Source organism: Pelophylax lessonae (assembly GCF_965119305.1).
Source record: "Pelophylax lessonae genome assembly, chromosome: 2".
NCBI lineage: Eukaryota > Metazoa > Chordata > Amphibia > Anura > Ranidae > Pelophylax > Pelophylax lessonae.
Genome location: NC_138769.1, coordinates 99,904,289 through 99,932,043, shown reverse-complemented (window position 1 = coordinate 99,932,043; position 27,755 = coordinate 99,904,289). Strand labels below are relative to the sequence as shown.

The following is a 27,755-nucleotide window of genomic DNA, read 5'->3' as shown; positions in this document are numbered from 1 at the left end:
TCTCCCCATTCGTCAGCTAAATGTCCATGTCATTGACCAAATTGGGTCATCATGCCAATACTTGTTCAATTACATCAGCCTTTTTCAACCAGGGTACCTTGAGGTTCCTTCAGGGGTGCCTTGGCAAAATGCCAAAAAGTGCCCCAAAATTGTATACTATACACAAAGCCAAAGGTTTTCATTGTGCACCATTATGACTTTTTAGCCGCTGGCGTCCTAACAACCAATGGCACTCCCCTGCCCTTCTCTGTCAGCGCTAGGGTCACATTAGCTAAGTGATGGAGAAAAACTGAGGGAGAAGAGAAACTTTGGGATCCTAGTTAGTACCAGTCTGCAAAAGTGTATTGGATTTGAAAGAATAAATCACCCTTAACGTTGGGTGTCCTACGTGTGTGGATGTTCATGTATTGTGGAAAACGATTAGAATAGTTTTTTTTTTACATTTTAGAATGGGGTGTCTCGAGATTGTCCATAATTTTAACGGGTGACTTGACTGAAAAAAGGTTGAGAAACACTGAATTACATCATCCAGTTTTCCTTCCGGCTTGTTTAAATTTGAAACCACCTTCTTCAAAGCAATCAATGAGGTTGTAGATCCGCTGGAAAGTTTGACATTTATGGAAATTTTATTTCATTTTGATGGCACCGCGATGAGGACAGACAACAACCCAGAGTGCTGCACAGCCATAGTTGAGAAAGGCTGCATGATATACTCTCATTCCAAAAACTGACCTATGCTGGTAGAGATTGTCTGTAAAAATTCCCCAAAAATTTTTTAGGGCTTAAAAAGAAGAATACCTTCTTGGTAACTGACCCTTCTCAACAGCTGTTGTTATGCAGCCACCCAATTTCTAATAGGAGCCCATTAGCTGGACTTTGATAATAAGTAATGTAGACTGGACAAATGAAAATCTTTAACTTTGTATCTTATTTATTCCTCTTGTGTCAGTTACAATGGGTATAGAAAATAATTACCTGTTCCCCCCCCCCTTTTTTAAAATAATCATATTTTGTTGCTTTGCAACCTGAAATGAAGGCAGAGACAGTTTTTTTTTTCTTTTAGCCAGCTGTATTTATAGTGCAACTTCTAACATCCATGTGAATGATAAAATGCAAACATTTCAGAAAAAAAACAGAATCACTGAGTTAGAAAAAGGATCACCCCCTCCTAAAAATGACTTGTAAACTCAATCAGATGTAGCTAATCACCTTCTCAATGGCATGCAAAGCAAAGCATGTAGCACACTCCTGAACCCTGCACTCTGTACTTAACGCATTCCTAATCCCTGCACTCTGTACGTAGCGCACTCTTGATCCCTGCACTCAGTACGTAGCGCACTCATGATCCCTGCACTCTGTACGTAGCGCACTCTTGATCCCTGCACTCAGTACGTAGCGCACTCTTGATCCCTGCACTCAGTACGTAGCGCACTCATGATCCCTGCACTCTGTACGTAGCGCACTCTTGATCCCTGCACTCAGTACGTAGCGCACTCTTGATCCCTGCACTCTGTACCTAGCGCACTCCTGACCCCAGCACTCTGTATGTAGCGCACTCCTGATCCCTGCACTCTGTATGTAGCGCACTCCTGATGCCTGCACTCTGTACGTAGCGCACTCCTGATGCCTGCACTCTGTATGTAGCGCACTCCTGATGCCTGCACTCTGTACGTAGCGCACTCCTGATGCCTGCACTCTGTACGTAGCGCACTCCTGATGCCTGCACTCTGTACGTTGCGCACTCCTGATGCCTGCACTCTGTACGTAGCGCACTCCTGATGCCTGCACTCTGTACGTAGCGCACTCCTGATGCCTGCACTCTGTACGTAGCGCACTCCTGATGCCTGCACTCTGTACGTAGCGCACTCCTGATGCCTGCACTCTGTACGTAGCGCACTCCTGATGCCTGCACTCTGTACGTAGCGCACTCCTGATCCCTGCACTCTGTACGTAGCGCACTCCTGATCCCTGCACTCTGTATGTAGCGCACTCCTGATCCCTGCACTCTGTACGTAGCGCACTCCTGATCCCTGCACTCTGTACGTAGCGCACTCCTGATCCCTGCACTCTGTACGTAGCGCACTCCTGATTCCCTGCACTCTGTACGTAGCGCACTCCTGATTCCCTGCACTCTGTACGTAGCGCATTCCTGATTCCCTGCACTCTGTACGTAGCGCACTCCTGATCCCTGCACTCTGTACGTAGCGCACTCCTGATCCCTGCACTCTGTACGTAGCGCATCCCTGATCCCTGCACTCTGTACGTAGCGCACCCCTGATCCCTGCACTCTGTACGTAGCGCACCCCTGATCCCTGCACTCTGTACGTAGCGCACCCCTGATCCCTGCACTCTGTACGTAGCGCACCCCTGATCCCTGCACTCTGTACGTAGCGCACCCCTGATCCCTGCACTCTGTACGTAGCGCACCCCTGATCCCTGCACTCTGTACGTAGCGCACCCCTGATCCCTGCACTCTGTACGTAGCGCACCCCTGATCCCTGCACTCTGTACGTAGCGCACCCCTGATCCCTGCACTCTGTACGTAGCGCACTCCTGATTCCTGCACTCTGTATGTAGCGAACCCCTGATTCCTGCACTCTGTATGTAGCGCACTCCTGAATTAAATGCAGAGAAAATTATGTATGATAATAAAGTGTAGAAACCTAGTCCTACAGATACAACCGGCCCTTTGAGGGCAACCATACTGCTGATGCGGCCCCTGTTGAATTTGAGTTTGACACCCCTGTCCTACAGTGTGATTTGGCAGCCTATTCATTTGAATAGGCTGCAAATCGCACAAAAGGTAGAGCATGCACCAAAAAAAAATGCCTGGTCTTCAATTGGTTAAACCACAATGAAAATCTGTGGAATGACTTGAAGACTGCAGTCCACAAATGGTCACCATCAAATTTAACTGAACTTGAGCAGTTCTGCAAAGAAGAATGGGCAAATATTGCAAAGTCTAGATGTGTAAAGGACCTTTCCTAACAGACTAAAGGCTGGAATTAAAGCAAAAGGTGGTTTAACTAAATACTGACACAGGGGTGATCCTTTTTCCAACTCAGTGATTCTGTTTTTTAAATTTTTTTTCAATTCTTATCTGACATGTTGGTGTTATCTTTCATTCGGATGTTATAAGTTGCACTAAGTAAATACTGCTGGATAAAACAAAAACTGTGTCCTTCATTTCAGGCTGCAAAGCAAGAAAATGTGATTATTTTTAAGGGGTGTGATTCTTTTCCATACCCATTATATACCACAAATGTTGGTTTGTACTCCGGGGCTTTCCAGGGAAACCTGTACATGTTTATAGGCTTTTACAACTTTTGTGCTGGTTGTTCAATATGATCCAAGTATGATTTCATTCTGTGTGCCGGTTCACACATATGCGATGTAAGACACCGCTTGTGATTCGCATCGCACTTCTATGCAAATCAAATGCAATGTCTGTGTGATGCGAGTTCAGCCATACAGATTGCATGGCTGAATTTGCATCACATTCGGACCAAAGTTGCGCAGGACCCTTTTTTTGGTCCGCACCAGATTCGGATCACATGGGTGTCCACACCAATGCGATATGCAAACTAATCTGAGGGTGTCGTTAATTTTGTATTGTTACTCCCAGCAATTTGCATATGACAGTGTGATCTGCCTGCGAGTTGAATGTGATGCAGGAACCCGCAGTGGATTCGCAGGGTTTCCGCATTGCACCAATGTGAACCAGCACTGTATGTTGCTTTCATGTTCTCCAGATTCTGGATACAATGTATTTCCCTCTGTTTTTGTTCTTCTCTCTGTTATAAAAATTGAAAGAATAATAAAGCGTAACTCTACTTTTGAAGAAAAAAACATTCCCCTCTGGGTGATCTCTGTACATTGCAAGGATTTTAACAAACTTTGTTGCAGATTTCTACCTTTTTGTTATTCTGAGGAAATCCCTTTTTATTCCTCTGTGTCTGTGCTAAGTGGGTCAAATGGGAGTGGTTTCATAATTATCTATCAGCTGTGGCACCTGCAGGCCTCTGATGAGGAAAGCTGCTGGGCCTGCATCCCTTTTAAACGTGTTCTTATTGGGAGTATCTCACCAAAAATGACATTTTTGTTGCAGGGGATGCCAGAAATCTGACTTGTATCTTAGTGCAGACTTCTGGGAAAATTGGTGAGCCAATCACACAAGCAGGAAATGATGTTTCTGGGGTGTGGTCAGTATACATTCTGTGTACAGAACCGCTCCAGGTAGCCATATTGCATTGCATTTTCAGAAAATTACAACAGTTGCAGGAAAGGTCATTTTTAATAACATTTAATTACAATATGATTTGTGTCACAAATGTATACACTATATTGTTTTTTTTTTCATTTGCAACTTTTTTTCCCCACGAAGGTGGAGTTACCCTTTAAGGGAAAAAAATCTGATAAAATAAAAAATACTTTTTCTGATGTGCCTACTTGTTCTGGGCCAGTGAAATTGGGGCTCAACAGAACAGCCAGACAGGTAGCATTTATAGAAGCAATAGCGCCCCCTTTATTTCAGTTAAGAAAGGTTTGCTTTAACCCCTTTTTGTACGGCTTATGTCAGCAGCAACAGTGCGGGTATTTACACACGCTCCCAATTCATTTTTACACCTGTCAAGCCTACTGTTAGCTTTCTAAAAAGAGTGAGGAAGCTGCCTGATCACTTCCACGATCACAGCCCCCAAGCATGTCTGCTATCAAGTTACTTGATGCAACCTCCTCTTTTATTTAATTTTTTTTTAACAGGTTGGGTAATTTAGTGTGTGTATGCAATAAAATGAATGTATTTTATTTCCGCAAAGTATGGTTTTGATAAACATGAGCGCTTTTTTTTTTTCCTTCGGGCCCTGATTTCAGAAAATATATAATTTGGGGGGGGGGGGGGTCTAAAATGTGCATTGTAATATGTATATAAAAAATGGCTCTGGCACTTGTACATCCTTGGATCTGTCATTCTCTATTCAGCGTGCTGGTGACTGCACTGTATTGCTGTAACTGTAGAGAAGTGATGTCACCAACTTAGTTATGCTGTCTTGCAGGAATGTCCAGATCACAAGTATGGCTGAACAGAATGACACAAATTTTGTCAGGTAAGACAGTTCCCAGAAATATGTATTTGAACAATTTGTGTATGGGCGTTGTTCTGCTGTGCGGAAGCCCTTGTCGCCCCTCTGAAAAGTGATCCGCAGTGAATCACTTTTTTACAGGGTGTTTTACAGGCCGTGAAGAGACAATATGTCACCTCACTGCCTCTTTTTACCGTGAAAATGCTGACCCACCGCGTTTAAGGCAGTTGCGGCATGTCTGCATTCCTTGATTGGGTCACATTCAGCGGGGGAGGGGGGGAGTACTGCCCGCCGAAGAAAGCGGGATTTAATTTTTGCTATGCCTATGACGGCGGCGGCATGTGTGGGTCGAGAGGGGGGATGTAAACCTTGGCTCAACTGCCTGCATGTACACTACCCCTGCCCCCCAGCACAAGAATTTTTTAGCTTTAAAGAGACGCTATTGTGACATTATATAATACAGCTCTGATTGTTACCATTGGGGTGTAAGCTGCATCTTCTCTCTTTTGCAGAGCCAATATTGTTAGAATCTTCAACATCTGATACATAGGGTGTGTGGGATCCCTGCGTCTCCCTGCACTCTGGCTAATACAGCTTTAACCCTTTTCCTGCCAGAGCCCTTTTTTTCCATTTTTATTTTTACGTTTTCTGCATACGTTAAAATGCACATTTTAAAGACACAATAACACCAGAACGCGGTGAGGGAAAGGTGCGTTCTGTGCATGTCTCTCACCACATTAAAAATGCATTGCCTTTGCAATCTGCTGCAGGTGTCAGATTGCAAACACAGTGCATTTTGCAGGCACCAGATCGCATGGTATTGTAGAATCTGGTGATTTGGTGCAGCGCACTTTTTCTAAAGCAGTGCATGCTCTACTTTTTGTGCTTTCTAGTGCGATTTGCAGCCTATGCAAATGAAAAGGCTGCCAAATCCCACTGTAGGGAAATTCACAGGAACACGGACCACTGTAGGAAATCTTCAGTGTCTTGGCAATTTCTCGCATGGAATAGCCTTCATTTCTCAGAACAAGAATAGACTGTTGAATTTCAGAAGAAACTTCTCTTTTTCTGGGCATTTAGAGAGTATAATCAAACCCACAAATGCCGATGCTCCAGATACTCTATTAGCTCAAAGGAAGGCCAGTTTTATAGCTTCTCTAATCAGCATAACAGTTTTCAGCTGTGCTAACATAATTGCACAAGGGTTTTGTAATCATCAATTAGCCTTTTAACACGATTAGCTAACACAATGTATCATTAGAACACAGGAGTGATGGTGGCTGGAAATGGGCCTCTGTACACCTATGTAGATATTCCATTAAAAATCAGCCGTTTCCAGCTAGAATAATCCTTTACCACAATAACAATGTCTAGACTGTATTTCTGATTCATTTAAAGTTATCTTAATTGAAAAAAACAGTGCTTTTCTTTAAAAAATAAGGACATTTCTAGGTGACCCCAAACTTTTTAACGGTAGTGTACATTTTTTTTGTTTTTTTCCCAAATATGGATTGAACATGTGCATTGTGCTCTATGGGACAACGCACACAGCTGTGAAAAGATAAAGCGTGCAATTAAGCGTTATATGGCGTAATAAAGAACAAAACCGTATTACAGTTAGGTCTATATCTACCGTATTTGGACACAGGCACAATTTTCATACTTTTGGCTCTGTATGCCACCAGAATGAAATTAAAATCCAAATTAATTTGAAGTGCAGACTTTCAGCTTTAATTCAAGGGGTTGAACATAAATAGTCCAAATTTTAGGAACTGCAACCATTTATATACACAGTCCCCCCATTTTTAGGGGCTCAAATGTATATGGGCAAATGAATATAATCATAAATAAAATGTTCAATTTTAATATTTTGTTGAGAAACCTTTAGTGGCAATGACTGCCTGAAGTCTGGAACCCATGGACATTTCCAAAGACTGGGTTTCCTCCTTTCTGATGCTTTTGCTAGGCTCTAACTGCAGCTGTCTTCAGTTGTTCTTTGTTTGTGGGTCTTTCTGCCTTTAGTTTTGCCTTCAGCAAGTGAAATGCATGCTCAATTGGGTTGAGATCAGGTGATTGACTTGACCATTGCAGAATATTCCACTTCTTTTCCTTCCGAAGCTCCTGGGTTGCGTTTGCAGTGTATTTGGATCATTGTCCATCTGTACTATGAAGTGTTGTCCAATCAACTTTGCTGCATTTCGCTGAATCTGGGCTGACAGTATATCTCTAAACACTGCAGAATTCATCCGGCTGCTTCTTTCTTCTGTCACATCATCAACAAACACCAATGACCCAGTGCCACTGGAAGCCATACATGCCCATGCCATCACACTGCCTCCACCATGTTTTACAGATGACGTTGTGTGCTTTGGATCATGAGCTGTTCCAAGCCTTCTCCACAAACTTATCTTTCTGTCATTCTGGTACAGACTAATCTTAGTTTCATTTGTCCTTGTACCTTGTAGATCAGAAAATATACTTACCTTACTTCCTTCTTCCTCCCCTCGGCGGCCACGGCCCGTCGTCACTTCCTGGCTTTGCAATGATTCCTGGGAGCTGAACATCATCGCTCCCAGGAATCATTGCGCCTGCACCGGCCCCGACGTCAGTTCCGGGGCACGCACGTCATTCCCTTCTAAACAGCTTCTGGGCATGCCAGGAGGGATGACGCGCGCGCACCGGAAGTGACGTTGGGGCCGGTGCAGTGCATCGTGGGACCGAAGAAGACGGAAGAGGATGCAGAAGAGGATCGCGCTGGCTTCAAGCTGCCCACACCTGAGATGGCAGCGCTGGACAATACTTTTTCAAGGTAAGTATTTGTCCTAAAAGGTAAGTGCAACCCGGGACAGATCAGAGGCTAGCCATTGTGGAATGTACTAGCCCTGACTGTCCCGGGGGTATTTTTATTAAAAAAAGTATTCCAGGGTGGAACTCCGCTTTAATTGATGAAGAAATATCGAAGGCGTATCCCACACCTGGCAATGAAACAGCTTTTGATTCAATTGTCCAGTTACTTTCGGTCCCTTGAAAAAAAAAAAAAGGGGGGGGGGTGGCTGCTTTTCTTAAGAGCTGTAATTCCTAAACCCTTCCTCCGATTTGGATGTACATACCCTCAAATTAAACCTGAGAGTGTGCACTTTAAGGTATTATCTATTCTAGAACAATAGCTTGAATATGTTATGGTAAATACCGGAAAAAAATCTAAAATTCTGCCTGTTTCCAAATATATATGGACCTAAATGTATGTGCAGTCATTATGTGCAAGGATGCGGAAATATTTACGAGTGTGTACACGTAAACTGAAATGCTGGCGGCTAGAAGTGGATGAAGAAGATTTGTATGTGTGTATAGGCGTATGCATATTCACGCTCCTCTAGGCGAGGTCTTTATCAAACATAAACCTGCATTTTTACTCAGGACATTTCTGCCAGCAGGATCTTGTGTACAAGCATCAGGAAATGATTACATCCGTGTGCGAGATGCCTAAACCATTATACAATATATTTCCTGAAAGCAGAGCCCCTGGAGAATAAAATGATGAAAAAATAGATTATACTCCATTCAAACATGTTAAACCCACAGCAAACTTTGGCACCCAAAGCTTTTCACAGTGTGCGTTAGAAGTTGCAGCGTCAGACAGAGCCAGCCTCATTTCCTGGCTGGAGGACATCCACAAGTCCACCAAAACGGAAGGAGATCAACAGGATGTCTGACCCCAAAACAAGTTCAGAGCCTTTATTTATAGAAATAAAACATAATGACCCCCATCGGGGAGTGAGGAGAGGTATAACTTGTACCACAACAAGGTCCCCAGTTCCTCCATCAAGGGTAGATTCAGCTGTTATATACATAAGAGAGTACACCTTATAGAAGAACTCCAGACTGGCATCTTTTTTTAAACAGACTTGAGCACGGGGGTGCCCAACCAGTGGCCCTAGGAGCCCTCCGATGTGGTCTGCGACCACCTGCTTTGTGATGGTGGGTCAGCAAGCCCAGTTTGTGGGTTGCCGACCTGCCATTCCAGAGCATCAGTGTTGAGAATGAAGCTGGCGCTAGAATAAGCAAACAGCTGCGGGGCAGAGATGCATAAGCCGAATCTTCATGTATAGCGCCGGCTCCTGTCACAGGCGGATTGATACCAAATGTACTCCGCCTGGGACAGCAACAGCCGGGAATACCTGATTAGAAGACTGTTATTAAAGATACGTTTATTACTAAAATCACAGTATATATGGGCATATCTGTTCTGCAGTGGTTACTAGGCTGCTTTCAAACTGATTACCTGCGCTGAGCCATAGACTTCTGTTATTACCTGCGGGTTTGGAGAGCTTTCAGAAAGTGCACCACACCTGCAGAATGTAATAGAAGTCTATGGCAAAGTTCAGCTAACCCACAGGAAAGCCACAGGTGCACTGCTGTGCACCTGCGGTGCAGATAAACTTAGGCCTTAGGCCCCTTTCACATGATCAGTCCGATCGGATCCTCCTGTCTGTTTTTCATGTGGACCCAATTGGACCATTCATTAACCTCTATGGAGTGGAAGATGTAAAAGAACGTGTCCGTTTACATCCACCTACTACCAATCCGATCCACTAAACAAAAACAGAAGTGGATCGGTCCCTTTCAGTCTAGGCAGATTGGATTGGAGGGTAGAGAGGAGAGTGGGTTGTGTCCGTGTCCGCTCTGCATATGCAGTGTGGACACGGACCTGTCATCCGCCCGTTCTGCTCATTGTGGCCCACGACCGGTTAACAAGTCGCTTAAGTGGCCCTCAGTCTTCAAAAGATTGGGCACCCTGGCTTTAGCACATACTCATGATTTCCTTAAAGCTTAACTCCTTTTTGATAGAGTGGAAAATGGGTTTGAACCTCTGTCAGGTTTTTATTGCAATCTGTGTCCCTAGTGGGGAAATATCTCCTACCTTCTTGTCAGGGCATACATTTACACACAAGCATACTGTAAGTGCTAAATAGTACTATAGTATAGTAATCGGTATCCGCCTCATGTGTTCCTCTGCCGGAAAAGGAAGGGTCAGTGCTAGCAGCCAATCAGCTGTACTACGGGCACATGTGCTGACAGGGGACTTGCTGACAGGAGGAGACCACAGAGTGAGCAGAACGGATGACCTAGTGTGTTAGCGGTTCCTTCATTGTCCATCAGCAGGCTAGAGCTGGGTAGGTGACACGATTTCACTCACTAACCGGTAAATGCATAGCAAAACTGTTTAGATAAGATTGCAAATCCTTTCCTTTAAAGAGCGATTTCACCTTTAATGGGCATTTTTCAAAAATTTCCCAATGCATTTTAGAATCCCCAGCACATACCACTCTGTTGCTGTTCAAATAGTCACTTATGCCCGCTTCCATACATGTAGGCCATACACAGCCTGTCCAAAAAAAACTCCTTAGTAGCTGGCCGCTTTCTGTCCTGCGGTAGCTGGACATTAGCAGTGCACCCCTAGTGGCCACTCTGGCTTGTTCATAAAGTGCAGCAGCAACAGCGGAGCCCTCTGTTGCAGTAGTAGCTGAGTTCCGCTGTTGAGAAAATGCACTGCGCATGCACAGTGCTGGAACAAGTGACTGCTGGGGGCATAGTGCTGTGCTCCAGTCTTCTTGGTTGAGTGATGCAGGGTGTCATTCAGCTTGTAAGACTTGTGGCAAAGAGGAGGTACTGCAGGGGGACACAGTGAGTATTGTTGCCAGAGTTGCCTTTTTTCCCCTAGCACTGCCTGACATATTCTTTATTTTATTTTTTTTGGGAGTTGGGCTTTAAAAATGTTTTGACATTTGCATCATCATTCTTTATTTTGTGTTTGTACACATTCCTATTGTTAAAAAAAGGAGTTTATAAGCTAGATGCAGGAATCGGCAAATATTGTCTAAATCTAAGAGTCGTGTGTGTTTTACCTTGGATCTTAGTGTGCTTTGTGTATTTCTTCCACATCTGTGCAATAATCCAATGTGTGACTTTCCCTCTGTGCAGGATCTTCCTATAATAAAGACCACTCACTGTTGCTCTCTCTCCTTGTGCAGGGTGGCTGGTCTTGTCTCCGCCCCCTCCTATAGTTTTCTGCAGGCAGCCTGTAGTGGGTGGAGCCTGTTGGCCCCTTTCACAGCTCTGCTCTCTACAGGCAATGTACAGAACAGTAATGGTGCCACTGCAACATATACAAGGTAAATTTGCAAAGGCATTGGCATACAAAGTAAATTTATATATTTTGTGGCTATTGAATATAATTTAAATTCAGGTTTTTGTGCCTGGCATTGAGTGTTAAATGAAAGGGCAGCAGTCAGAATTCTATTTCACAGCTAGGCCTCATTCAGTTTATACTGGAGAAAAAAAAAAAATATATAATATAATATATAAATCAAATCTGTATGTATACGGGTATAATGCATGATGATGATGATAGTACAGTCATTTCAATAACTTGTGTTTTGTGTCTTGCAGTTCCATGGATTCCCGTGAATTGTGCGTAAACATCACAGAGACAGAGTGTGACTTCACAGAAAAAATCCCGTCCTTCTGGAGGGGAGAAGCGAGGGTCCAGGCAGAGTTGGGATCGAGAATATCTGAATGGGTTGTATTGCCAAATTTCCAAGCAACTAGTAACAGTAAGTGATTCAGAGTTGGGAGGGAGTGGTTATCCTTGAAGGGACACTGAAGTCACAAGAAAAGAAAATACAAATAGCCCTCTGCACTAGAGCTATAATACTTACTTTCCCGCATGCAATACTGCGATTCTTGGCTTTGCTAAACATCTACAGCAGATGGAGAATCTTCATTATCCTGTACACACTCCCAGCTGTGTTAGATGTGGGGTCCCCTGCTGCATTCTGTGGTTCCTCCAACTTTCAGATGTGGGGTCCCCTGCTGCATTCTGTGGTTCCTTCCTCTGTGTTAGATGTGAGGTCCCCTGCTGCACTCTGTGGTTCCTTCCTCTGTGTTAGATGTGAGGTCCCCTGCTGCACTCTGTGGTTCCTCCTGCTGTGTTTGATGTAGGGTCCCCTGCTGCATTCTTTGGTTCCTCCCATTGTTTGATGTAGGGTTCCCTGTTGCATACTGTGGTTCCTTCCCCTGTGTCACATGTGGGGTCCCCTGCTGCACTCTGTGGTTCCTCCTGCTGTGTTTGATGTAGGGTCCCCTGCTGCATTCTTTGGTTCCTCCCACTGTTTGATGTAGGGTTCCTTGTTGCATTCTGTGGTTCCTTCCTCTGTGTCACATGTGGGGTCCCCTGCTGCACTCTGTGGTTCCTCCTGCTGTGTTTGATGTAGGGTCCCCTGCTGCATATTTTGGTTCCTACCACTGTTTGATGTAGGGTCCCCTGTTGCATACTGTGGTTCCTACCACTGTTTGATGTAGGGTCCCCTGTTGCATACTGTGGTTCCTTCCTCTGTGTCACATGTGGGGTCCCCTGCTGCACTCTTTGGTTCCTCCTGCTATGTTTGATGTGGGGTCCCCTGTTACACTCTGCAGAGCTCAGTGAGAGCTCCTTGGAGGTAAGGGACACCCCTTTACCCAGGAACAGAGCTGAGGTTGTCAATCATGCTGTGTGCTGGAGCTCCTTCCCCTGTCAGCTTATCTCTTGATGTCAGAAAAACTTGTCAGAAGTGACTCCTGCAGAGAGCAAAGGTACGAAGCAGCAGACAGAAAGGGCATGTAGTGCTCTGGATTGAGCCAAGTTCGCACTATAGAGCACTATAGACCACTGATGGTCCACATGAAAATTTTGGTGGTCCCCAGGGGCTCTACCACAAATCATTGTGGCGGATTAATACCGCCTAATGTTGTTTGCAGTGTTGTTCTCAATGTGCGCTGACAGCCAATACTGTCAGCACGCGTTGATACCCGATGCCTCTTCTGTAATTCTGGCTCCTGTGAACTCAAAGGGAGGCACTGGAAGTAGAGCAGAGAGCGGGAGGTGAAGGAGTACACTTCCAATGGTAACGCTGATCAGACTGTGGGAGGTAGCATGGAGCTCAAGCACATGGCTGGATAAGGAGGTGAGATCCAACGATGAGTCAGTAAGACAGCGGTGTCATGCAGAGTACGTGGGTAGAGAGCCAGAGCTTTGTGTCTAATGCCCCGTACACACGATCAGATTATCGAACGATCTGTCGTCCGTTTTTTGTGGCATGCTAGTCTGATGTGGAAAGTGAAGAGGTTATTTTTATACAAATTTTCCCGTACGACAGAATTCTACTTCAGAAGTGATGTCATGTGTTGGATTGTTTTGTATGTGTTCTTTCGTCTCTGAGCATGCCTAGTCTTGCTCTTAAGATTTTTTTCCATCAAAATCTGTACTAATGAGACGAAAATCGGACGTTGTTTTGACGGACGACAAAAATTATATAGCCTGCACATCAGGATTTTTTTGGCCGAAAAGTCGGGTTCGGCTGTCGAAAGCACCATACTAACAATCCGAAAATCGGCAGATCGGTCGTCGGACGAAATTTCCCTTCAGATTTTCTTATCGTGTGTACGGGCCTTAAGGCAGCAGTGTGACCCAGGGGAAGGGGGCAGAGAGCCGGAGCATTGTGTGTATAAGGCATGTCAAATTCATGTTAGTAGTCAGTGGAATTCAAAATTATGACTTCAGAGGTCCGTGAGGTCCGAAAGGCTGGCGACCACTGCTATAGGGGGATATGCTTTGTTCATATTTCATGTCAGAGGTTTACAGCCACTTTATGGGAAGTTCATCCAATGTTCACTATATTTATACCAATCAGCCATAACACTCCTTCATGGAAAAAGTATTCCCTGATAAATGGCCTCTTTCATCAGGATAATGCTCCCTGCCACACTGCAAAAATGCTGATCAAGAATGGTTTGAGGAAAACAATGAGTTCATGGTGTTCACTTGGCCTCCCAATTCTCCAGATTTCAATGAAATTTAGCATCTGTGGGGTGTGCTGTAAAAACAAGTCAGATCTATGGGGGCCCCACCTCCCAACTTACATTACTTAAAGGATCTCCTACTGATAGCTTGGTGCCAGATACCACAGCATATCCCATGAGGGCTAGCAGAGTCCATGCTTTGATAGGTCAGGGCTGTTTTGGCAGCAAAAGGGGGACCTACTCAACGTTAGGTGGGTAGTCATAAAGTTATGGCTGATTGGTGTATATAGATAGTAGAGCTGCACGATTCTGGCCAAAATGAGAATCACGATTTTTTTGCTTGGATTAAAGATCACGATTCTTTCACGATTCTCTGTGTAACATCTTTTACATTATAAAAAAAATTGGGATAACTTTACGGTTTTGTTTTATTTTTTTATTCATTAAAGTGTATTAATTGCGTTTGAAAGACTGCTGCGCAAATACAGTGTGACATGAAAATTTACAACAATCACCATTTTATTCTGCAGGGTCTCTGCTAAAAAAAAAAAAATATATAAATGTTTGGGGGTTCTAACTACTTTTCTAGGAAAAATAAACTGATTTAACTTGCAAGCAACAAGTGTAGGAAAAAGGTTTAGTCTTTAAGAGTTTAAACTTCCTTCCTCCGGCAGAGGGAAAGAAAAGATACAATGTAATCATTTGTGTTTACAGTTCAGTGGGAGACTAATGCTGATAGGCTTTTGCGGGAGGCTCTTTTTTTTTTTTGACAGCTGCTCCCTCACAGCTATGTAAAGAATCTAGCAAGTGTCATGTTAAGATCGTCAGGGGGAGTGAATCGCGATCTCGATTCTGTTACGATTAATCGTGCAGCTCTAATAGATAGACACATGGTGGTACCGCTTATATACAGTCATTTACACATGTTCTGTTTCTCTCTGCAGCAACTATAGGACCTGTGAAATCACTTGTTCTGGATTCCAATTCAGGAAATTTGGTTGTGGATTTTTCACCTCCTTTCTCACCAATTCCTAATATATTGGCAATAAACTATAACCTGTCCTACTGGAAGGAGAATTCAGAGGAGAAGGTAGGTTCCTGGCATGTGCCTGTCCAGGGAATTGGGTATCACCAGGTCTTTGTTCTATGTGGAATACATCATATTGCACTTTAACCAACTAATGTGTGACGTGCCCAGACACATACTGTACATTCCAGTCCAATGTGAAATTTTGTACTTAAAGCCTTGACTGAATTTTTCAGTTTTAAATCTGCAAAACACATTCCAGGTGCATCAAAACAAAATAGGTGCAAAGATATACAGACCTTTTTCTTTAGAACAATTGCATCCTGAGTAGAAAAGCCTGTTCCCTGCCAGCATGCTATAGATAAGGACCCCTTGCTGTGTGTGTGGAAGCTGTGGTCTCTCTGCAGAGGTTTGGCATTCCCTCTGCTGAGAAACATCCAGAGCTCCCCATCCAGCAGGGAGCATGAACTTTCCTGGTTGTAGAGTTATAGGCATGGCTCAACAGTGGTCATGTTGAACCCCCTGCAGAGAAATGACTGCTTCCACACAGATTGCAAAAGTCTTTCTCTACAGCATTTGGACCATCTTACACCCGTGCTTAAGGGAGATCTATCTTACACCTGTGCTTAAAGGAGATCTATCTTACACCTGTGCTTAAAGGAGATCCATCTTACACTCGAGCTTAAAGGAGATCCATCTTACACTCGAGCTTAAAGGAGATCCATCTTACACCCGTGCTTAAAGGAGATTCATCTTACACCCGTGCTTAAAGGAGATCCATCGTACACCTGTGCTTAAAGGAGATCTATCTTACACCTGTGCTTAAAGGAGATCCATCTTACACTCGAGCTTAAAGGAGATCCATCTTACACCCGTGCTTAAAGGAGATCCATCTTACACCTGTGCTTAAAGGAGATCCATCTTACACCTGTGCTTAAAGGAGATCCATCTTACACCTGTGCTTAAAGGAGATCCATCTTACACCTGTGCTTAAAGGAGATCCATCTTACACCTGTGCTTAAAGGAGATCCATCTTACACCTGTGCTTAAAGGAGATCCATCTTACACCTGTGCTTAAAGGAGATCCATCTTACACCTGTGCTTAAAGGAGATCCATCTTACACCTGTGCTTAAAGGAGATCCATCTTACACCTGTGCTTAAAGGAGATCCATCTTACACCTGTGCTTAAAGGAGATCCATCTTACACCTGTGCTTAAAGGAGATCCATCTTACACCTGTGCTTAAAGGAGATCCATCTTACACCTGTGCTTAAAGGAGATCCATCTCTGCTTAAAGGAGATCCATCTTACACTCGTGCTTAAAGGAGATCCATCTTACACTCGTGCTTAAAGGAGATCCATCTTACACTCGTGCTTAAAGGAGATCCATCTTACACTCGTGCTTAAAGGAGATCCATCTTACACTCGTGCTTAAAGGAGATCCATCTTACACCTGTGCTTAAAGGAGATCCATCTTACACCTGTGCTTAAAGGAGATCCATCTTACACCCGTTCTTAAAGGAGATCCATCTTACACCTGTGCTTAAAGGAGATCCATCTCTGCTTAAAGGAGATCCATCTTACACTCGTGCTTAAAGGAGATCCATCTTACACCTGTGCTTAAAGGAGATCCATCTTACACCCACGCTTAAAGGAGATCCATCTTCCCCCCATGCTTAAAGGAGATCCATTTTACACCCGTGCTTAAAGGAGATCCATCTTACACTCATGCTTAAAGGAGATCTATCTTGAAAGCAACATGGAGTTTGCTTACGTCTCTTCTGAAAATGTTCCCTGGTTGCCATGCTGATCCTGTTTGTAAAAAACAGCATTTTTGTTGCTGTCCTATAGATATATTCCTTCAAGCCTCTTGACTTTACTACTTGTTTCTAATTGCTGGTCATGTCAACACAGAATTGGCTTCCTGCCACAGTATGGCCTACTTCCTTCTTGAAGCCTAAAACGTTAATAACTTATTACAGACATGGCCTCCATGGTTTATTGCTGAAATTACCTCCTCCGTGGTTTATTGCAGAGGTGGCCTCCTCCGTGGTTTATTGCAGAGGTGGCCTCCTCCGTGGTTTATTGCAGAGGTGGCCTCCTCCGTGGTTTATTGCAGAGGTGGCCTCCTCCGTGGTTTATTGCAGAGGTGGCCTCCTCCGTGGTTTATTGCAGAGGTGGCCTCCTCCGTGGTTTATCGCAGAGGTGGCCTCCTCCGTGGTTTATCGCAGAGGTGGCCTCCTCCGTGGTTTATCGCAGAGGTGGCCTCCTCCGTGGTTTATCGCAGAGGTGGCCTCCTCCGTGGTTTATTGCAGAGGTGGCCTCCTCCGTGGTTTATCGCAGAGGTGGCCTCCTCCGTGGTTTATCGCAGAGGTGGCCTCCTCCGTGGTTTATCGCAGAGGTGGCCTCCTCCGTGGTTTATCGCAGAGGTGGCCTCCTCCGTGGTTTATCGCAGAGGTGGCCTCCTCCGTGGTTTATCGCAGAGGTGGCCTCCTCCGTGGTTTATCTCAGAGGTGGCCTCCTCCGTGGTTTATCGCAGAGGTGGCCTCCTCCGTGGTTTATAGCAGAGGTGGCCTCCTCCGTGGTTTATAGCAGAGGTGGCCTCCTCCGTGGTTTATAGCAGAGGTGGCTTCCTCCGTGGTTTATAGCAGAGGTGGCCTCCTCCGTGGTTTATAGCAGAGGTGGCCTCCTCCGTGGTTTATAGCAGAGGTGGCCTCCTCCGTGGTTTATAGCAGAGGTGGCCTCCTCCGTGGTTTATAGCAGAGGTGGCCTCCTCCGTGGTTTATAGCAGAGGTGGCCTCCTAAGAGCCAGGAACTTTATCAATGAGTTTTTCTAGTTTAAAGGTCTCTCTTGTTGATGTCTATACAACTTGTTCATCTTCTGACCTGGATTTGTCTTTTCACTTTAGAAGACCGTTCACCTAGGATCTTCCAGGACCTACGTATTGGAGAGTCTGGAGCGCAATACAAATTACTGTGTACAGGTGTATCCTTACACGAGTTTTATAAAAGGCCTGATGAGTGACCCCGTGTGTAAAATAACAGTTACAGGTAATTGATTGATTTATTTCGATAGGTTTGTTTTTTTATTTATTTATAGAAAAACTTCTTAAACAGAATGCCATATAACATTGTCATTGAAGTCTAGAGAAAAGAGTCAGTAAATGCATTGTATTTCCATATTCTCAACACATAAATGAGCATAAGAATTGCATTACAAAGAACCAAGAATCCGAATTGACTCAGAAAAAACAGGATCATGCAAGAAGATAAACATTTTAACGTAATACACAACTTAGAGGTTGACGTGTATTTGGATGCCTCAACTGGTTCCCGGGGGGAGTTGCCCCAAAAGATCATATAACCAATTACCAGAAATATCAAGGCAGCTGTCAGGACCAGGTAAGAAATGTACACTGTCAGGGGCCAAGAAGGGGGGAACAAGGATAGCAGAAAGTGGGGAGAAAAAGGGGAGGGGCAAGAGGGGAGGAAAGGGAGGGCCCCTCTTTGGTGATGTCTGCATATCTGATTGAACAGATACATATGCACACAACCGGGTGCTTAAGATAGTTCAGGGTCAGATTCACAGACTTGCAGACACATAATGGACAGTTTTTGAGTGAAAGCTAATTCAGCTACTAGTATGTTTGTTTTTTCTGAATAATTCAGAGCACACAGATTAAAGTGGTTGTAATGTCCTAAGATTTTTCATCTAAGATAAAAAAACCTGTGTGCAGCAGTCCCCCTCCAACACCCCCTAGTACTTCAAGGAAACAACAAGAGAAGGGCGCACCGACCTTGTGCATTACCACTTAAAAGTTTATTAAAATCAAAGAAGGGTAGCGTACAATATACTCACAAACGTAGCATAAGAACAAGCATATAGGAAATGGGCACCGCTCGCTTCCAGGACACTTCTCTACTGCTGGATAGCGTGATGGCGTCCTCAAAACCTGATTTGGCTTACACGTTTCGAGGGAGGACCCTCTTCCTCAGAGCCAAAATCGCCACGCCCCCTAGTACTTACTGACCCCCCCCCCCCATCTTCCTCCAGCGATGTCCACGAGTTCCACTGCTTTCTTCCTCCTGATTGGCTGAGACACAGCAGCGGTGCCATTGGCTCCTGCTGCTGGCACTCAAAGTCAGCCAATCTGGAGAGAGAGGGGGCAGGGTTAAATGGGGCTCCTTGTCTTAATAGACACAAGGAGCTGTGACTCAGGTCGGGTGCCCCCATAACAAACTGCTTGCTGTGGGGACACTCAACAGGAGGGAGGGGCCAGTGGAGCCGAAGTGGGGCCTGAGAAGAGGAGGATCGGGGCTGCTCTGTGCAAAACCATTACACAGAGGAGGTACATATAACAGGTTGTTATTTTAGGAGAAAAAAGAGACTTTACAATCACTTTAAGCCAACACGTATAAAAACCATATAAACTTCATGCAGAACAGGTTGGTTCCTGTGTTTGGTAGTTTTATTCATTTTAATGAGGGGGGAAAGAAGTGATGGGAGGGGGGATAGCCCGTATTTTATGACCTGTCAAAGTCATGTGGCCAATCTCGTCTCGATTCTCCAGACCGTAAGGCAGCTTACATGTTATGAATGCCAATAATATGGGTGAGTCGGTAAAAATAGATCTATTAGCTACATTTTTACTGCCCCTCTAAGCATTCCCCCCTTCAACTGGATGAGGTCATACTCATGCCGTGACCATAGTGCTTCGGGAAATAGCAACATTTCTCCCTTCATCGCATTCGGAGGTAGTACTGCTGCCAAACTCAACCTATTCAGATAAATGGGGCTGTGCTGCAACCATGAGCCAAACGCTAGGCTGAGACTTAGTATTCCCATTCAAAAAGCTGTCAAAAAAAGAAAAAGAACAGACATAAAGGAGGCGGCAGTATCACCTGAGGGCGGTGTTTGCACTGAAAAGTGACTGTGGAGTTCCAATCCTTCCCCAAGGTTTTGGCTTGATAATATACACTTTAATAATATTATAAAGTGGTTCTAAAGTCAAGACATTTTTTTACCTTTAATGCATTCCCTTCCCCAGTGGTTATATTACCCCCCCCCAACTTCCTAGACACTTACCTATCTATCCTATCTTGATCCTTATCTAGTCCTATCTTGATCCAGCGCTGTGCTTGTCTGCAGTGGTGCTCTCCCCTCTCCCTGTTCTCACAGGACACAGAGGCAGCGGCGGGAGCCATTGGCTCTTGCTTCTGTCAATCAAATTCTGAGAGGATGGAGCAGGGGGCGGGCCTGAGCTACACTGTGTGTGTCTATAAATGCACACATAGCAACCAACTTGCTAGAAGAGGAGGAGTGGACAGTGCTGGCTGGGAACCCCAGTAGAGGAAATTCGGGGCTGCTCTGTGTAAAACCATTGTAACGTTAATTTTAGGGAAATAAATTGCCTTTATAACCACTTTAATGATTACAGAGCTGGTGATGATGATGCTGCCACCACCATGTTTCACGGTGGGGATGGTGTGTTCAGGGTGATGTGCAGTGTTAGTTTTTTGCCACACATAGCATTTTGCTTTTGGGCCAAAAAGTTCAATTTTGGACTCATCTGACCAGAGCACCTTCTTCCACATGTTTGCTGTGTCCCCCACTTGGCTTCTCGCAAACTGCAAACAGGACTTTTTATGGCTTTCTTTCAACAATGGATTTCTTCTTGCCACTCTTCCATAAAGGCCAGATTTGTGGAGTTCATTACTAATAGTTGTCCTGTGGACAGATTCTCCACCCTGCGCTGTGGATCTCTGCAGCTCCTCCAGAGTTACCATGGGCCTCTTGGCTGCTTCTCTGATTAATGCTCTCCTTGCCCGGCCTGTCAGTTTAGGGAGACGGCCATGTCTTGGTAGGTTTGCAGTTGTCCCATACTCTTTCCATTTTCGGATGATGGTTTGAACAGTGCTCCATGGGATGTTCAAAGCTTGGGATATTTTTTTTTTATACCTAACTCTGCTTTAAACTTTTCCACAACTTTATCCCTGACCTGTCTGGTGTGTGTTTGTTCACTAAGGTTCTCTAACAAACCTCTGAAGACTTCACAGAACAGCTGTATTTATACTGGGCATACAATTACACACAGGTGGACTCTATTTACTAATTAGGTGACTTCTGAAGGCAATTGGTTCCACTAGATTTTACTTAGGGGTATCAGAGTAAAGGGGGATAAATACAAATGCACGCCACACTTTTCAGATATTTAGTGGTAAATAAATGTTGAAACCATTTATCATTTTCCTTCCACTTCACAATTATGTGTCACTTTTGTGTTGGTCTATCACATAAAATCCCAATAAAATACATTTACGTTTTTATTTGTAACATGACACAATGTGGAAGATTTACAGCGGTATGAATACTTTTTCAAGGCACTGTATGTTTTTGTCTTTTATATCTGGCTAAGGTTTCGCTTTTAAATAACTTTTTTGTTTCTTTTATTTGAAAATTGTTATTGTATATAAGAAATCTGTTTTTTTTTTTTTTTTTCAGATGTTACTTATATATGGCTGCTGGTGTGTATAATCGGTGTTGTATTCTGTCTTGGATTAATTTTAATTTTATTCGGCTCGTTGATCCTCCCTGAAAGACCTCTTCTCCGGGCTTTATCTAGGATCAAGAATTGGCTTGATGGCCCTTACAGGATCCCCTCCCATGTACTGGATGTGAGTACCCCACATTATATTATACAGATCCTCTGACATGTACATATTACCTTACTCCTCTTTACCTCTCTGTTATCTCCCCTGGATCAGACCATCATCTCTGGTGAAAGAAATTGTTATTTGAAATGTTTGGTCGGATGAAACCTTCTTTGACTGCCACATTTATTATACGTTATGGTAATAAAAAGTTTAAAGCCCAATTGAACTTGCAGTATAAGGGCTCTTTCACACGGGCGATCCGATCAGATCTGCCTGTCAGTTTTTTAGGCGGATCTGATCGGATTCTCCATGCAGCTCTATGGGGCAGCGGATGTCAGCGGAGACACCTCCGCTGACACCCGCTGCCAACCGTATCCGATCCTGTCCGTGAAATGTGGACGGATGGAAACCCTATTTTTCCATCCGTTCAGGGATCGGATCAGACCGGACAGGCGGTCCGCTCTCATCCGATCCCCCATAGAGAGCAGCGGGAGCTGTGACACCTCCCTCTCCGCACTGCAAGCGGAGACGTAGCTGTCATCCGCCGGCTCAGCGGGGATCGGCGGATCGATCCCCGCTGAGCAGCACGGATCCGCCTACAGAAGCGGACCGTGTGAAAGAGCCCTTAGTCTGCATTCACGTATATCGTTTTGTGAACATGCGCAGAATGCGTGTATCTGCACCATGCGCACAGGGCAGCCCATTCATTTTAATGGACTGCCCTGTGCTTGACAAAACATGGCAAAGTAGCTCATGCATCTTTTTTTGAGCGTGTTTTTTAATTGTGCATTTTGCCGCGTTTGTCACGTGGGATTATGATGTGAAGAATACTTGTTTTTGGCCACGTTTTGGGATGAATGGCAACACAAGTGCAACAAGCGTTTTTTCATGATTTTTGTGTGTGCTTTTGAATGCCGAATGTGAATGCAGGTTAAATCCGACAAAAAATTCCAGGCGCATCAAAACAGATGTCTTGCTGCCAGTAGGCTGCATAGAAGGACTCTTTCTGTCTGTATGAAAGCAGTGGTCTCTCTGCAGAGGTCTGACCAACTCCCTGCTGAGTCAGAGCTAGAACTTTCCAATCAGCAGGAGCGTACATTTTGATGATTGCAGCGATATAGATCTGAATTCTTTAGCAGGTGGTGTTACGTACCTATGCAGGGAGACCACTGCTTTCACACTGAGAACAAGGGTCCTGCTCGGAGCATGATGGTAGGGAACAGTAAGGACTAGATCACATGGGGGGGACCATTGCTGCCCCTCTGAAAAGTGACGTCCATGTAATATGTAATTTTCTTTTTTGAGAGCCAAATGGGGATTTTGTGTGTAAATACAGTGCTGGGGTGTGCCCCAAAGCTCTGTTTTGTACGGTCTACTTTTTTTTCTAGGAAAACGCAATAAAGAGAATTTACAAATAAAATACGTTTGGCTTGTAGTTACGGCACAACCCTGTTCATTTGACATGTTTATTTAACATGGGTATTACTATGGCTGGGACTTGTGTATAACCCTGAGCCTATCTTTTAGGTGGGCAGTAGAACCGCGGTTCCTCCACCTGTTTTTACCACCATCCCACGAGTGGCCCTTGTGAACCAAACCTAAGGCTTTGCACACTTTTTTTTTTTGCACCTGGAATGCTATAATGTATGTAGCAGATTGACACTGAAAGTTTATTTGGGCGTTAAATCTTTGATTGTCATGTCATACAATATACATCCCTAAAACTGTAAGACTTTGTGCACCATTTTGTTTTTGATGTATTTTAGCTGATTTAAATTGAAAGATCATTTTGGCTTTAAAGTGATTGTTAAAGCGGAGTTCCACCCAAATGTGGAACTTCCGCTCATTTGCTTCCTCCCCCACCTCCGGTGCCACATTCGGTACCTTTTCAGGGGGGAGGGGGGTGGGGAACGGGTACCTGTTTTTGACAGGACCCTTCCCCACTTCCGGGAAGGGCGCAGCGACGAAGTGAGGACCCCTCCTCCACCGTCGAGCCAATCCGAATGCACAGCGTGCTTCGCGCGTGCACAGTAGGGTCCTGCCTGGGAAGCCGCAAGGCTTCACAGCCGGGTTCCCTGACCAGCAATGGCAGCGTAGGCACCCGACAGCCAATGGAAACATCGGCTGCGGTGCCGACATCGCTGGACTCCAGGACAGGTAAGTGTCCTAATATTAAAAGTTAGCAGCTACAGTATGTGTAGCTGCTGACTTTTAATATTTAGAGGGGGGGGGGGCTGGAGGCTGGAACACTGCTTTAAGTTAACACAATAAAAACATCTCATCCTCTCTGTAACAATCTGTACCTATATCAGAGTGTCTCCCAGCGCTCACGTGACTCCTTGGCTCTCCTCTGCCCGGCTGACCGCTATAGCGGGAGGGGGCTGAGCACTCCCACCGACGTCAGCCAGGGAGGAGAGCGAGCCAAGGAGTCACGTGAGCGCCAGGAGACACTTCATCATAGGTACAGATCAACATATTTTTTATATAACACAGACACAGGGGCACATACCGTTATATTAGAGGGGATGGGATGTTTTTATTGTAGTTATTATAGCAGCAGAATGGGAGGAGCGAGCACTGACACAGAGCAGACAGGCAGGAAGGGGAGAGGACGGAGGAGAGGACAGAGGAGGGCTGCGGATGATGGAGGCACGTAAACTGACCACGGTTTCAGGGTTTAGCAGCCATGATAAACGTGGTCAGTTTACAGGGGGGAGGGTATAGCCAGGCAGGATCAGCCAGGTTTTTTTAGGTGATAGAAGGGGACAAATTATACAGCACTGTGCTGTTATTCATGCTTTAGGCAGGGATCCTCAAACTACAGCCCTCCAGCTGTTGCGGAACTACATATCCCATGAGGCATTGTAAAACTCTGACATTCACAGACATGATGGGAATTGTAGTTCCTGAACAACTGCTGGGCCATAGTTTGAAGACCCTTGCTTTAAGGGAACAGGGTCTGATATATATATATATATTTTAAGGGTAACAATTACTTATAAGCCTGGGCTGTAGTTTGTTTTTATTAGCCTGCTATTAGCCTGCCATTGTGTGCAAAGTCCCATACACAGACCAGTAATCCATCTGTCAGCATAGGAGTTTAATTTAGGTGGAAGGGAAAATCATAATGTATCGCCAGTCAGAAGTCATGATGTAGTATAAATGGTGGAGCGGCTCCTCTTCTCTCCAATCGTAGTGTAATGTAAAGTCTAAAAATATGCAGAGGGGGTATCTAAATATACACCATTGCCATATTTTAGGCTTATTGGCAAGAGAACAATCTTCTGATATAAGGCTGAGAAAAACCTTGTAGTGTACAGCTGCTATACTTGGCTTGATTTTACTCAATGCAGGTGTTGAGGTCTCAATATTGCTGCCTCTGATGTTGTCAATGGCAGTAGCTCATAGGGTACCATAGTATTCATAGATTCAATGAATGTTGTGTCCTTTAGAAATAGGGACATTTTCGAGCATCCTCAGTCGCCTGTATACTCTTCAGATTATGAACCCCCCCCCCCCACTCTCTGCCTACCCAGTATGCACTGCTGTGGCTCACCTTTTCAATCTGCCCTAGGTATTTGGTCTAGTGTCAGAGACTAATGAATGGGGCCCCGCACCAATGACGTTACAATGCTTAAAACTGATTTATTCCAAGTCCACAGCATATCTTCCTGCCTGTCACCCACACACACCGATGCGTTTCTCCCAAAGAGGGCTTAATCATGGAGTCTCCATTTTGCTTTGACTCGGGGGGGGGGGGGGGGGGAGATTTACTAAAATTGTAAAGTGTAAAATCTGGTGCAGGTCTGCATGGAAGCCAATCAGCTCTCAGGTATTGTCAAAGCTTAATTGAACAAGCTGAAGTTTAAAGCTAATTGGCTACCATATACAGCTGCACTGGATTCTGAGTGCATCAGTTTTAGAATATCTCCACCATGGTTGAGCGAGCGGTGGGCACCCAACAAATGCTGGAGGAGAGGTTCAAGAAGCCGTGAACGGTTTAGAGAAACTTGGTTTGCTGCTGGTTCGAGTATCTGGTCAGGCTTACGATTCCAAAACCTCTGCCTCACCGTAGCCCAGAAGACGTGGGAGCGCTGGATTGTTTATACTTTTTCAAGCTTGAGACTAGTATAGGGGATTTTTTTTTCAGCAGCTCTCCAGGAAGCAAAGTCCAGAAGTCAGCAGGTATCTTGGATAGAAACCGATGTGCAAACTGAAAAGCGTCAAAGCTGTTTCTATTGAAAGCCACATATGTTTAAAAGTTTTCGGGAGTTTGTATGGTGGTCCTTCATCAGAGCTTGACCGACACACAAAAAAAAAATGTAAACTTCCCAAACCAGGTTTTGAAGCAGATCCTTTGATTTCTTCAGCTTACTAACCCGGACTTCTCCTACACGTCAGTTAAGCCTAAGATTTATTTATTTTATTTTTATCTGTCAAACCCTGATGAAGGGTGAACCAAATCCTGAAACGTGTTTGCTGTAACTGAATGTGACTTTCAATAAAAACAGGCTCTGGACCTTGGCACTTTCTTCTTTGCACACCAATTTCACTACTAAACCAAGCAGGTGACACTCTCATTTCCTGGTCTTGCTAAGTGACTTCACATATCAGCTCTTCGCCTTCAGCTTGTTTAAAGTGTTTACTAAACCCATGTTAACTCGTTCACGTCAAAGGCGGTTGCAAGATGATTTTGCATTTAGGTCCCGGACCTATGACCCTTCAGTTCTGACTCCCTTGTGCAGTGAATTTCCCCTCCTCTGGTCAGGAGATGTACACGCATACAGCACTCAAGCTTAATGGAAATACATCTGATTTATTTATTCATAGCTCACAAATTTATAGACCATTTCAGCGGGAAAAAACGGTTTAAACTGGTGTACAATCCATGGGTCAGTTTAACAATAGAATATATATCTACTAAGACAATACATGAAAAGGTTTTGTTGTCCCTAACACATTGATGTAAATGTGAGACGTCTTGTGTCTGAAGTTGCTTTTGTGGAAGGGCCTTCCCGTCTATGCTCAGCTGTCTGATGTGTTAATATGTAAGTACTTATCAATGTGTTCAGGTGTCGTCTGTAATCTGTATGCGAAGTCTAACTGTTAAGTGTCCAGAAGGTATGAATGAGATGTGTTAATATGTCTGTACTTGTCAATGTATGACTTGTTAATATAATTTTCAGAGACCATATTCCATTGTGAGGTGGGCACTAGCTGAAATGTTTGTCTTTGGTATTGTGGGATATCAATAGTTTTATTAGGGCACATTGATACACTCTTTCAACCCACAACAGAAAAATCAGCCTGTATATGCAGTAAAGCTTGCTTGTTATACTCACTGTGAAACCTAAGGGGTTATTCCTGCACATTGTGTAGAAAGGCTGTTTGATCCGGTCTTCTCTGATCCTCCCCTCTGTCCCCAATCAATCTCCTGATAGTACAGAGCCTTGGGGGCACTCTGCACATGCTCAGTTTAGTGTGACAGAGTGTCAGGGGCCATGAAGCCTTATAGGACAGCCAGAAGAGAATGAAAACTCCTACTACAGGCTTTAACCAGTGCTCGGCTGGACACTGATAGAAATCACAAGACTTCTGATGAGAAAATATATATTTTTTTTAGCAGTTTATATTCACTAAAATAATTGCATTTCCATGTTCTGTGTACTGTGGGAGACCAGATAAAGTAAATGCAGGGTCCTGGGTTTAGTAACACTTTAATGGACAATAAGTTGGCATTATCCACTTATTACCCAAGTAGCTGTAAAGCTGACCCAGAAAATAACAGAATCCTTTTCATGGTTGTGCAAGCTGACAAGGGTGTTTGAATCACAAGAGCTGAGGCTGAGCTGAATTACAAGTCCCTCAGCAGTAATAATCGCAAACAAATATGTTTTACAACTGCAAAATTTAGCTGTTCAGATTGAGTTGCACTTTTTAAATAACATTTCATGTAAGACTTCAATTTTTATAATTTTTATTTGATTGGGAGTCATCCCTCAATAGGTTATCCACAATGTACCACCCACTATCTGTATTTTAATCGTATATTTTTTATTAACTCCATTACGTGACGGTTTGTCTCTTGCAGTATTTGGAAGACCCTCCTCCCTTCGACCAGGCGGAATATACTCCGAACACATTCGAAGAAGAAC

The 27,755-nt window shown here is 44.3% G+C and overlaps 1 protein-coding gene across 1 annotated transcript in view; it reads left to right on the top strand.

The window, feature by feature from the left end:
- IFNGR2 (interferon gamma receptor 2) overlaps nt 1-27,755 on the top strand; it is a 58,404-nt gene that overhangs the window by 30,029 nt on the left and 620 nt on the right. The window contains exons 3-8 of the mRNA XM_082247957.1: nt 5,055-5,105; nt 11,532-11,695; nt 14,864-15,009; nt 17,856-17,997; nt 21,449-21,621; nt 27,692-27,755. The exon at nt 27,692-27,755 is cut by the window's right edge and continues 620 nt beyond it. Of these exons, the coding sequence (XP_082104083.1) occupies nt 5,055-5,105; nt 11,532-11,695; nt 14,864-15,009; nt 17,856-17,997; nt 21,449-21,621; nt 27,692-27,755 (740 nt within the window). The remainder of the gene's footprint in view (nt 1-5,054; nt 5,106-11,531; nt 11,696-14,863; nt 15,010-17,855; nt 17,998-21,448; nt 21,622-27,691) is intronic.